At 34.0% G+C, this 11,207-nt stretch overlaps 1 protein-coding gene across 1 annotated transcript; it reads left to right on the top strand.

Moving 5' to 3' along the window:
- The first annotated feature begins 2,358 nt into the window (after positions 1-2,358).
- On the top strand, positions 2,359-7,071 carry LOC137818216 (mitochondrial adenine nucleotide transporter ADNT1). The gene is made up of 8 exons (XM_068621507.1): positions 2,359-2,832; positions 3,396-3,444; positions 4,082-4,245; positions 4,522-4,559; positions 5,065-5,177; positions 5,385-5,498; positions 5,621-5,965; positions 6,685-7,071. Exons 1-8 carry the CDS (start codon positions 2,672-2,674, stop codon positions 6,766-6,768), a joined length of 1,068 nt encoding a protein of 355 aa, XP_068477608.1. The 5' UTR covers positions 2,359-2,671; the 3' UTR covers positions 6,769-7,071.
- Positions 7,072-11,207: the final 4,136 nt, after the last annotated feature.

The raw sequence follows: 11,207 nt of genomic DNA, 5'->3' as shown, positions 1-11,207 counted from the left end.
CTAAAAGTCTTGACTCTTAGTCTTCAGTCTCTATAGGGGGGTACCTACTAAAGGTCATCCGATGCTCAAGTTAGTAATTGGTATATGGTGGTTGGGAGTAATAAATTATACTAAAAATGTACCTTTATGTTGTCTTTGAACGTGTATGTATAGGATCAAATGCGCCTTTATGTTGGTGGACTTGGTTTGACACAATTTAACGAGTTAATCTTGGGATTAAGAGGAGATTGCGTACATACTAGTTTTACTTAATTGATTATCTTAATTAATGGTTACTTGGATCCCTGAGGTGTACTTGGTTCAAGTAGAGGTCTCGGTCATGAGTGTTAATGTGTGGTCAACCATGGTACAATTTCTATATTACAATAAATGCATAAAGATAAATGAATATAAAATTAGGTGAAAAAAATGAGGAAACGAAAAAAAAAATAGTTAATAACCATGTATTGTGTAAGGGTTCACTAGCCCTGTTTCTCTTCCTTTTTTTTTCTCCCCCTCTAACTTTTCTCTTTCATATCTCATTTCTTTTGGAATCTAATCGCACTTCACACTAATTGAGAAACCAATGATCATTCCTATTCGATAAGATTTTCAAATTTTTACTCTAAAGATTATTTGTTCTCTTCTTTTCATTATATTTTTGTTATTAATCTTGGTGGGGTCAGTTAAGAGAAACGACCCTCTCAACCTGGTTAAGCATATACTAAAAAAATATTATATTTGGATACCTTGTTTTAGGTCCCTACATTTTGATTAGTTTTATATTTGGATTTAGAAATTTGTTTTGAAGATAAACATTTCATGTAAGAGAAATTATTTATGTTTTGGTAGAACCTTAGGATAAATTATTTAGATCTAAAGTGATAGTCGTAATATATTGAGTTTTATGCAAAGTTGTGTATTATTGAACATGATTTTATTGTTTGAGTTTGAGATGAGATTTGTATAATTTGAATGAATGAAATTTGTTGTGTTATGAGTTTTGTGTTAAAACATTTGACACAAATTAGTTGAAGTTGTAATTATTTAAAGCAAAATATTCAATAATAATTTATAAGTTTAATGTAAATAAATAAATAAATATATATATATATATATAAATATAAATGGTATACTTTCCTGATATACACAGTATGTTTAAGTTATATTTTAAAATATATTATATTTTGTATATACCTTTGTTGAGTTTATAACACATTGTTTGTTTTGTGTTAGATATTAAACTATTAAATAAATAAATCTATTAAAATACTTTAGTTTAAGTAAAGAAGTGTTGCATTTATATTCTTTTACACAAAACTTAAAAAAAAAAACAAATAAAAACTGGAAAAGGTTTGGAAGCTTTTCTAATATATTGTGTGCCACTGCGCACATTTTAAATTATAAAGATATGTTTCAGATGCAAAATTTTATTAAGTCAAAGTGTAATAACAATCAGAGAACATTAATTAATATATATATATATATATATATTCATTTTTAAGTCTCTCTACACTTGTTACGATTATAAAAGACTTGAATTATAAGTGTTACTATTAATATAACTTTTAAATGCGATGCAGATGAAATTATATATACCTATTATTAATCATACTTGTGATGCCCTCTAACAATGAATGATATTTTTTTTTTTATGATATTTCTTTATTTTTATTCCTAATAAATTGTTACAAATCTAATAATGAGTTAAAAGTCTGATATTAAAGTTGAGAAACCTATAAAAAGAAATATTTATAAATATATAGATTTTAGGTTAAAGATGATCTCTTGATATCTTACATAAGTTAACTCTAATTTAGTTAAATGTCCTAGAAAAATATTAACAAAAAAATACATGATTTATTTCTCTTTAAAAAAATTAAATTATTGTATTATAATATTAAAATAATAAATTAATATAAAAACTAAGAACCAATAATATCAACACTCTGATTGAAACATTCATATGCAAATTAAATTTAAAAAATATATTGATATATTTTCATATAAACAACATTTTATTGATAAAGAAAAAGTAAAAGTAGAAGAAAATATTAAAACTAGAAAAGATAATTCAAAAAATAGAATTAATATTCTTTAATTATAACTTATTTTCTCAACTATTAACTTTTGTATTTTTTTTATTTTTTTTTAATAATATTTTTTTATATGATAACAAATGATTATTGTTATTTGAGGAGTCGAGATGTCAAGTAATATAGTGATGTCCAACATAATTTTTTTTTAAAAAAAATAAAAATATTGAAAATAACTCTTAATAATTATTGAGATGTATTTAAAGGTCGTACTAAAAACCAATTCATTAAAAATCGGATAATTTAATTTTTATTTAATAAATCTCACAGCTTTAGACGTTCCAAAATGAAAAGTGGTGTAACAGAAAAAAAGGCGTGGTATAAATATTATAACGGGGTCGTAACGGCGTAGTTCTGACCTCGTTGCTGCATTGTAGTAGTTGTTGGCATTGGTGTGAGCTCACTCTTCTCTCTTTTCTCTTCGAAGCTCCCGCAGCCACCACCACTCACTCTCAGCGAGCGAGCGAGTAATGATCGCTTCGCCGCAATAATCACCGGAACAATCTGCCGTATCCCTGCCGAGATTTCTCACTCCGACAATTCCGATACCCCGATTTTGTTCCGGTTAGGTTAGGTTATAGAATAGTTTTCCATATATGGCTTCGGAGAATGTGAAGACTGGGGAATCCGCCGTCACCACCATCGTTAACCTGGCCGAGGAAGCCAAGCTGGCCCGAGAAGGCGTTGTCAAGGCTCCTAGCTACGCGTTCGCCACCATCTGCAAGTCACTCGTCGCTGGTGGTGTCGCCGGAGGAGTGTCAGTTCCGTTTCTCATTTCCTATTTTATTTATGAATAATATGTTATGAAAAACATGTATGTATAATTGGTTGATTTGAAGTTTCTGTGGCTTGGATCATCAGTGAAGTGGCCTTTTAATATCTCTCCGTTTAGGGGTTAATTTCGTGTGGATTTATTAATATGGCTTTTGTGTTTGGTGAAGTGGATTGAGTGTACGATCTGTTGAATATAAAAGACGCTGTTGATTTTGGAAGTCTATGGGTGTGGTTTTCGATATGTTTGCTTGGATTGCATGGCTTCTTATTAGTGAAAATCACTCACAGGGTTGGGGTTTCGGAATAAGGTTTAGTTTGTTGTGTTTGTGTGTCATTTATCGTGGAAGTCACTACAAAATCTTCGTTCCCTTGATTCTTTGATTTTCATGCCAATTAATGGTTATGTGCTAATTTTGAATTTCATTTTCATTTCAGTGACCTGAAATATAGTTACAATTGCAACGCCCCATAGCCCAATTTTCCTGGAAAATAATCATTTGGAGAACTGTTTTGATGTTTTTAAACCAATTTTTTGTGTATGTGCAGGTCACGTACTGCAGTTGCTCCTCTGGAACGGTTGAAAATTTTGCTACAGGTTAGTTTATTTGGTTGTTTAGATCTACATGAATTTAGCTATTATTTCTGTTGAATTTATATGGGGAGGGAGATATAGAGGAAGGTATAACAGAATGTTTTAGAAAGAATTTAGAGTAGGAATGCTTTATCATTCAAGAGAATATGCGGGACAGAGGTTCTGTGTATGAATACAGCACACAAGTACACATAGACTCGGACTCTGTTCTGTTGAACTTCTTCATTAGCATTCATAAGAAGAAAATAAAGAGCAAAATAAATCAAACTTTTTTTATAGGTTAAAATCAACTTATTTACCAAAGCTATTGGCCTAGTTAGATAAGAGAGCCTTCTATAAAAGTTGAAGTACGTAATTTGATTTTAACTAATGGGAGAAGTTTAATTCGTTTTACCTTTTTATTTTCTTCTCTTATTGCTTACGGATATGTTTATCCAGGGAGGGCACAATGGAGACTATTCCATATGATAATGTAACATAACATGAGATGCGCGAACACATATTTCCTGTGTACAACTATTGTCTTTATTTTCAACTATTTATTCTTGCTTTCTTATACTGGAATCAAAAGTATACTGTATCCTGTCTTGCTTGTTTGCATACGTCCTAGTTGACATGTCTCTGGCTTTGCCATATGCAGGTCCAAAACCCTCATAACATTAAATACAATGGAACAATACAAGGCCTAAAATATATATGGAGAACTGAAGGTCTCCGTGGACTTTTCAAAGGGAATGGTACTAATTGTGCTCGAATTGTCCCTAATTCTGCTGTGAAGTTCTTCAGTTATGAGCAAGCTTCTAAGTATGTTTTTCTTCTATACAAAATATTGTGTGGATTGCTTTATTGTTTTTTTTTTGGGTTTTCATTCCAGGGTACTATTATACCAAATGCCAATCATCTTATGGAAAATTGGCTTCTGCAGTTCTCTCTTAACATGTTCCTTTTCCTGCATGGCTTATTTAAATAGGGTCACTCCAGTGGCTATCATTTTCTTTTTATTATTGCAGTGCATCCCATTTCATATTTTTTAAACTTTGTCCCTTGTTTTTTTCTGACTATCCCTTCCTATTATGACAGAGGTATACTGTACATGTATCAGCAGCAAACTGGAAATGGTATGTTCATGTTTACAATTTTTTCTTGAAATAATTTGTGTTTAGTTGGGATAATATTTTTTTTTAAATAGATCAAGGGCAAGTGTAAATTTGATTGAAATTGATGAATTGAATTAGGAAGCTCTCCTTTCTGGAAAACTCTTCATTTTTGGTTTATTATTCTTGTACTTATATCCGTATACTATGAGTTTCTGCTCGTAAAGACCAGTAACTCATGTAATTACTTTTAGAGTTTAGGCTTTCTCTCTGCATAAATCATCATCTTGATGAGAATGCTTGGCCATTGAGGCAAAATGTAATTAGAATTATGAATCCCTTTTAACAACTTTGATTTAGAAAAAAATCTGTGCTTAGCTGTTTGTCACTAAAATCCCCCCCGTCAATAATTCAACCACTTATTGCAATACAGGCTGAAGCAAGTTCTTGATCTTATTTTACATTGACAAAACTTTTAGTATTAAAACCCTTTTTGTTGTTTAATCATATTCTCTTGTGCCTTCTGTAGAGGATGCTCAACTGACTCCTCTTCTACGTCTTGGAGCTGGAGCTTGTGCTGGAATAATTGCTATGTCTGCAACTTATCCAATGGACATGGTTCGAGGCCGGATTACTGTGCAGGTACTTTCTCCGTTTTTAATTTTACATTTACCAAATGCTTGCTTTTCTTGTTGGAAGCTAAAGTGGTAGCTGGAAGTGCAGAATAATACAGCTTCTAATAGTTGTAAAATTAAATGGCAAAAAAAAAATTATGTTATGTGTATGCATGCTTTTGCATTCTTTCATGGTTTATAGAAATTCAGAAAGTTCATTGTTTTGTATTTGCAGACTGAGGCATCACCATATCAGTACAGAGGAATGTTTCATGCTTTGTCTACTGTGCTTAGGGAAGAAGGTCCTCGTGCTTTATATAAGGGCTGGCTTCCTTCAGTTATTGGAGTTGTGAGTAATATTTTCAAATTATCTTTTCTCTTTATAAAGATGAAGATTATGTTTTAATTTTGCATAGAATAAAGCCTTCTTCTTGGATGCTTCTTACAGAATTAATACTCTATTTTCTCCAGATTCCTTATGTAGGTCTCAACTTTGCTGTGTATGAGTCTCTAAAAGATTGGTTAGTGAAATCCAACGCATTTGGTCTTGCTGATAATTCTGAGTTGAGTGTGACAACACGCCTGGCTTGTGGTGCTGCTGCTGGAACTGTTGGACAAACTGTTGCTTACCCTCTCGACGTTATTCGTCGTAGAATGCAGATGGTTGGTTGGAACCATGCTGCTTCTGTTCTAACTGGTGATGGAAGAGGCAAAGTCCCACTTGAATACACTGGAATGGTTGATGCATTCAGGAAAACTGTTCAGCATGAAGGATTCGGTGCATTATACAAGGGTCTTGTGCCCAACTCTGTAAAGGTCCGTGTCTTCACCTGAAGCTTGTGATCTATTCTATAATAATTGTGTTGTAGAGTGTAGACTTTTTTTCTTGCCAGAAAAGGAAGGCTTGCATTTTCTACCATCACTTTAGAATCTAGAATCTAGATTGATATTACTGTTCTGTCACCTGAAAGGCATAAAATTTGCTGGACACCTCATCACATGGATTATTTGAGTAGGATTCCCTCAATCATACTCTGCTGACATTAACCTCTGATAAGATCTGTCAGCATAATAAGCTGGCTTGATTATAACAAAAGCCAACATAACAACACCCATTGAGCTTGAGCCAAATATTGAACTATTGATATTACCCAGTAGTTGGTCAGTTCCAGATTAACTTACAAAGATAACTGCAGACATATGCACACTACCTAAATTTGTGGGATTGTTTACAAATCTTTGACAATGTGCATTTGTTTGAATATTTTGGGTTGCTGTTGAATTTCTTTTTTTGTATTCAAGAACGAGGCAGAGAGCTCTGAGTAGATAATTCCATTTGTTTAGTTTTTTCTGGGTCGGCAATTCCATTTGTTTAGTGACATTACTGGATGTTTCTTTCTTTCTTTCTCAATTTTTATATTTTTCTCATTTCCCTTTCACACAGTCTTGCAATGTCAAATAAACTTTCAGGAAATTATTGCTTGATGGATTTGTTTTGTTTATAGCATTTCTTTAACTCGTATGATGTTTTGCAGGTGGTCCCATCGATAGCAATTGCATTTGTATCATACGAGATGGTGAAGGACATTTTAGGAGTTGAGATCAGAATATCAGACTAAAGTTTGATAACCAGATGAGATATATCTGTTTCACTGGTGTGGTTTTTCTTTGTATTTTTTTGGTAGGCAAGGGATACTGAGATGGTAACTTAAAGTTATTTTCTTTATTTTCCTCTCTTAAAGGATGAGTTTAGAAACTCTTAGAGTTAGGATTCATAAATTTATTCCCTTGTTCTATTTGTTTTCCTTGTTCTATTTGTCCATAATAAGTGTTGTGGAAAAACAATGCAAGGACATAACTTCATAGCTTTCTGCACTGGTTGAGAAAGCATTTTTCTTAGTGGATTTTTGCATTAACTAAAATTTTCCTGCCCTCCCTACCCCCTCCCTTCTGTATATCGAATGATTATGTTACAATGTTTTCTGCTGCGTGCTGAGAAAGTAGGACTTGTTCACCGTCTCTCTCTCTGGTATTACTCTTCTTTTGCGAGTCGGTTAGAAACATGAGTGTTGGACGACCAACATCATATTAAATATTTTTTAGCCATTGAAGTGTAACGAACATCTTATCTCCGATTCATTCTTAACTGAATTGTGTTTCCCAAACTATTGAGAGTTTTAAAACGAAGCTGGAACATCAACGCAATGGAGATTTTTCTTTTGATGGGCAAAGAATGAAAAAATAAAGTGGAGTATTTGAGATGAAAAAATAACTCGTGCAATACAAAATTTGTGTGGCACTCAACCACCAAAAAAATCCTTGTACATACTGGCTTTTTAGTCCCCGTACGTACCCTCATTCACATTTATAGAACCTACCCTTATTCAAAGTGACTGTTGGTAATCCCTTACTAGTAGCCGTCGCTGTAAAAGTTCAGTGTTCATTTCTATTTACGGTTGCAAGTTTAACTCAAGGACATATGTGTACTAAGCAGGTAGAAGAGCATAAAACATAGGCCATACATCAGGTCGTGGTCCAACAAAGATATGCAGCAACCAAAGCTTCCTTTTTGACCTAAAATTCCATATCACCTTCAGCTGGTTGGTTGTTCAGATGTGCCTGCAGCATTGTTAAAAACATGACTGATGGCAGAGAAGATTAAAACCATAATTCACAGATACGCAACAACCAAAACTTCCTTTCTGACAGAATTCCATTCCACCTTCAGCTAGATGGTTGATCTGATGTGCTTGCAGCATTGTTAAAGTAGGACTGATGGCAGAAGAGATTATTAGAACTAGCATCCAGAAAGGAACACTGCCAAAGGAGGAGGTAATTTTAAAATAGTGCGCCCTACATAAGACTAATAATATGTTATCCATAATTCAGAGATTTTAAGCACATGACCGGGTTAAGATAATAATCTGAGGAGGTGAAGATTGACTTGCGATAGAAGTTCCTTCACCAGGCCCACACCTTGGCTTGTGAGTCACATAACACCTCTTGTGCATCAGGTTCACCATTTGTAATACAATTGCCACATCAGGTTCACCTCTTGGCTTGTGAGTCACTATTTCTCTGCTTCCACAGACCCCACACAATTGCCACTCATAGTCCTTTCCATGAAGAGTTACCATTAGAGTTTACCATAGCCGTACAAGTACTCCCTAGGTTGATTATGGTTAACAAAAGTAATACCCAACCACTTATTGTAGTTATTCTAGACCAGTCCAACCACCTTACCCTAAAAAAAATAGATGATTAATATTTTCACTGAGTTCTACACATGGAACAGAAACTTTCAGTTTGATGTATTCCCCCCCCTACTTAACTTGTCCTTAGTAGCTATCCTTCCTATAGATAATTAGCACTAGGTAAGCCTATCGTTGGGAAAATATCATCACACCCCTCCATCCATGTGTCCGCGGTTGATAGGCTGACTGAAGAGTGTACTTAGCATTTTTATTTAGTTCCCACACCCACATGGCCTCCCTATCGGGTCAATAAGTACCCTATTTAACTCATCCATGATTTTCCGCAACACAATGGACCATTTTACAAACACTTTGTTCATTTCTAGGTAACATGGACAAATAGTCAATTCTAATTGTTACTTCTTTTTTTGTATTTTGATTGCATTATAAATAAAGAACTGGAATGCATGATGTCATATGACACCAAGGGCACATGAGTTAAATACATAAAAGATACTTTAATACCGTGAAAACGGAAAAACATGCACTTGACAATTCATTATAATAACATAATAATATATATGATTAATGTTCCAGAAGATGTTCGTAAGTTCCTTGATAGATGTACCAAAAAAATATTGAAATCCATTTAAAGGATATTTTACTGTGGGCTCTTCATATGACGTTTAAATGACCGCACTTTGGGTCAAACCATCAAGTTGAGAGTGCTTCTTCCTGCACCTCCATCCCTTCTTCAGCCACCCCCATATACTTTTAAAATTCCAAATTTGTCCTTCAGTAAAAAAAGATAAAAATAGAAAATTTGTTTTACTTTCTACTCATAGTGAAAACGAAGGTGTTTGGTCCTTGGTGTTTGGTGCTTGGTGCTTGCCGGTGGTGATAGTGGTGCTTGTGGTGGTGCTTGTGGTGGTAACCGTGGAGGTGGTGCTGTTGCTGTGGTGGGTGGTTTTCACTGCGCTCGTATTCTCCGTTCGTAGGTAAGTCTTCGTGCTTTAAACACTTATTTCTCCGGATTGGGTTAATCCGCTAGATCACCGGATTGTATAATCCGTGAAATGAACTTCATGTTATCCACCCCTATAATCCGAAATGTTTTTACAATCCGTAAGACAACATTAAAGTGTTCTGGATTAGTTAAAGTGGGGGTAAATCGGATCCGGAACAAAGATACTCACTTTTCCGGATTGTGTAATCCGGTACATTAAAATGAACTATGGATTACGTAATCTGGAAGTCATTTTAGAACTTTAAATATGACTTATGGATTATGTAATCCGAAATGCAATTTGCTGTTTTAATTTGACTTCTGGATTAAACAATCCGGAAGTCACTTTGAAGTTGTGAAATGCATTACGGATTATCTAATCTGGAAGGTACTATTTTACTTATGGATTACACTATCCGGAAGGGTAATTGAATGTTGTTTTTATTTTGCATACTTGTTTGAATTTATGAAAATTAGAATAAAATAGAAATTTATGTTTTATGAATGAAGGTGTAAGTATGGACATGGAGGTTGGATTGATTACAAAAAGATCGGATGAAGTAGAAATGATATATATGGAAGAATTAATGAATTTTGTGCATCAACATGAATTAGTTGAAGAGGATTATGGTACTCATTTTACAACAGATGAGGTGAATAAAATTTCATTCTATTTATGTTTATTGCTTTATAATTTGAAGAAGTGTTTTTGTAATATTGTTGGAATAACTTTGTGTAGGTTTTTCCTTCGCGAGAAGACTTACTTGAATGGGTCCGTAGGGTTACTTATAGACTTCGTTTTGTTATTGTCATTATTAGGTCTGACATAGCAAATGGGAAGCAAGGGAGAAAACATATGTCTTGTTAGGTTGTGAAGGGGGGGGGGGGGGGTAGTTACAGAAAGTATAAGGATGGTTTGGAGGTTACTGTAACTGGTACTCGAAAATGTCAATGTCCCTTTAAATTGCGAGGTAAACCTATTGGAAAGGGTCAAGGTTGGGTACTTAATGTAATATGTGGTACTCATAATCATGATTTGTATGATACATTAGTTGGTCATCCATATGCGGGCAGATTAAAAGCGAATGAACATTCCATGCTTTTTGATATGACTAAAAGCATGGTTAAACCGAGTAGCATACTACTTACTTTGAAGGAGAATAATGAGGATAATATGACAACAATAAAGCAAGTATAATGCAAGATACTCATACAAGAGATCAGTTAGAGGACCACGATCTGAATTACAACAATTAATGATGTTGTTAGACCGTGACAACTATCTTCACTGGAGTACGTGTCATGAGTCTTCCAATATTGTTAGTGATATTTTTTGGACTCATCCTGATGCTGTGAAACTTTTGAATGCATTTAACACTGTATTCTTGATGGATACGACTTACAAAACAAACAAGTATCGACTGCCTTTGCTTGAGATTGTTGGTGTGACTTGTACAGGTTTGTCCTTTTTTGCTGGTTTTGCATTCTTATCTAGCGAGAAGGAAAAGAACTTCATATGGGCACTACAAAAATTTAGAGGGTCACTTTTGACATCGCATGTGGGGCCTGAAGTCATTGTTTGTGATAGAGATCTTGCTTTGATGAATGCCATCAATATTGTGTTTCCTAAAGCAAGAAACCTTCTTTGCCGGTTTCATATCAATAAGAATGTTAAAGCAAAGTGTAAAATGTTGGTTGATTCTGTCGAGGCTTGAGAAGTTGTGATGGATTCATGGAGGACTATCATTGATTGTACAAATATTGCTCAATTTGATGAGTTTGTTAAAAGTTTTGAAACTATTTGTTCACCGTGGCCATTACTTGTTGAATATGTGAAGAACACATGGATTATTCCGCA

This window comes from Phaseolus vulgaris, chromosome 10 (assembly GCF_051622355.1).
Source record: "Phaseolus vulgaris cultivar YP4 chromosome 10, ASM5162235v1, whole genome shotgun sequence".
Classification (NCBI taxonomy): Eukaryota; Viridiplantae; Streptophyta; class Magnoliopsida; order Fabales; family Fabaceae; genus Phaseolus; species Phaseolus vulgaris.
This window is presented reverse-complemented; position numbering and strand designations above follow the sequence as displayed.

Bases quoted from the DNA above. Each gene is read 5' to 3' on its own strand.
- LOC137818216 (XM_068621507.1), top strand. From the start codon at position 2,672: ATGGCTTCGGAGAATGTGAAGACTGGGGAATCCGCCGTCACCACCATC. The intron at 3,445-4,081 runs GTTAGTTTATTT...TGCCATATGCAG, and splicing joins GGTTGAAAATTTTGCTACAG to GTCCAAAACCCTCATAACAT. The intron at 4,560-5,064 runs GTATGTTCATGT...TGCCTTCTGTAG, and splicing joins TCAGCAGCAAACTGGAAATG to AGGATGCTCAACTGACTCCT.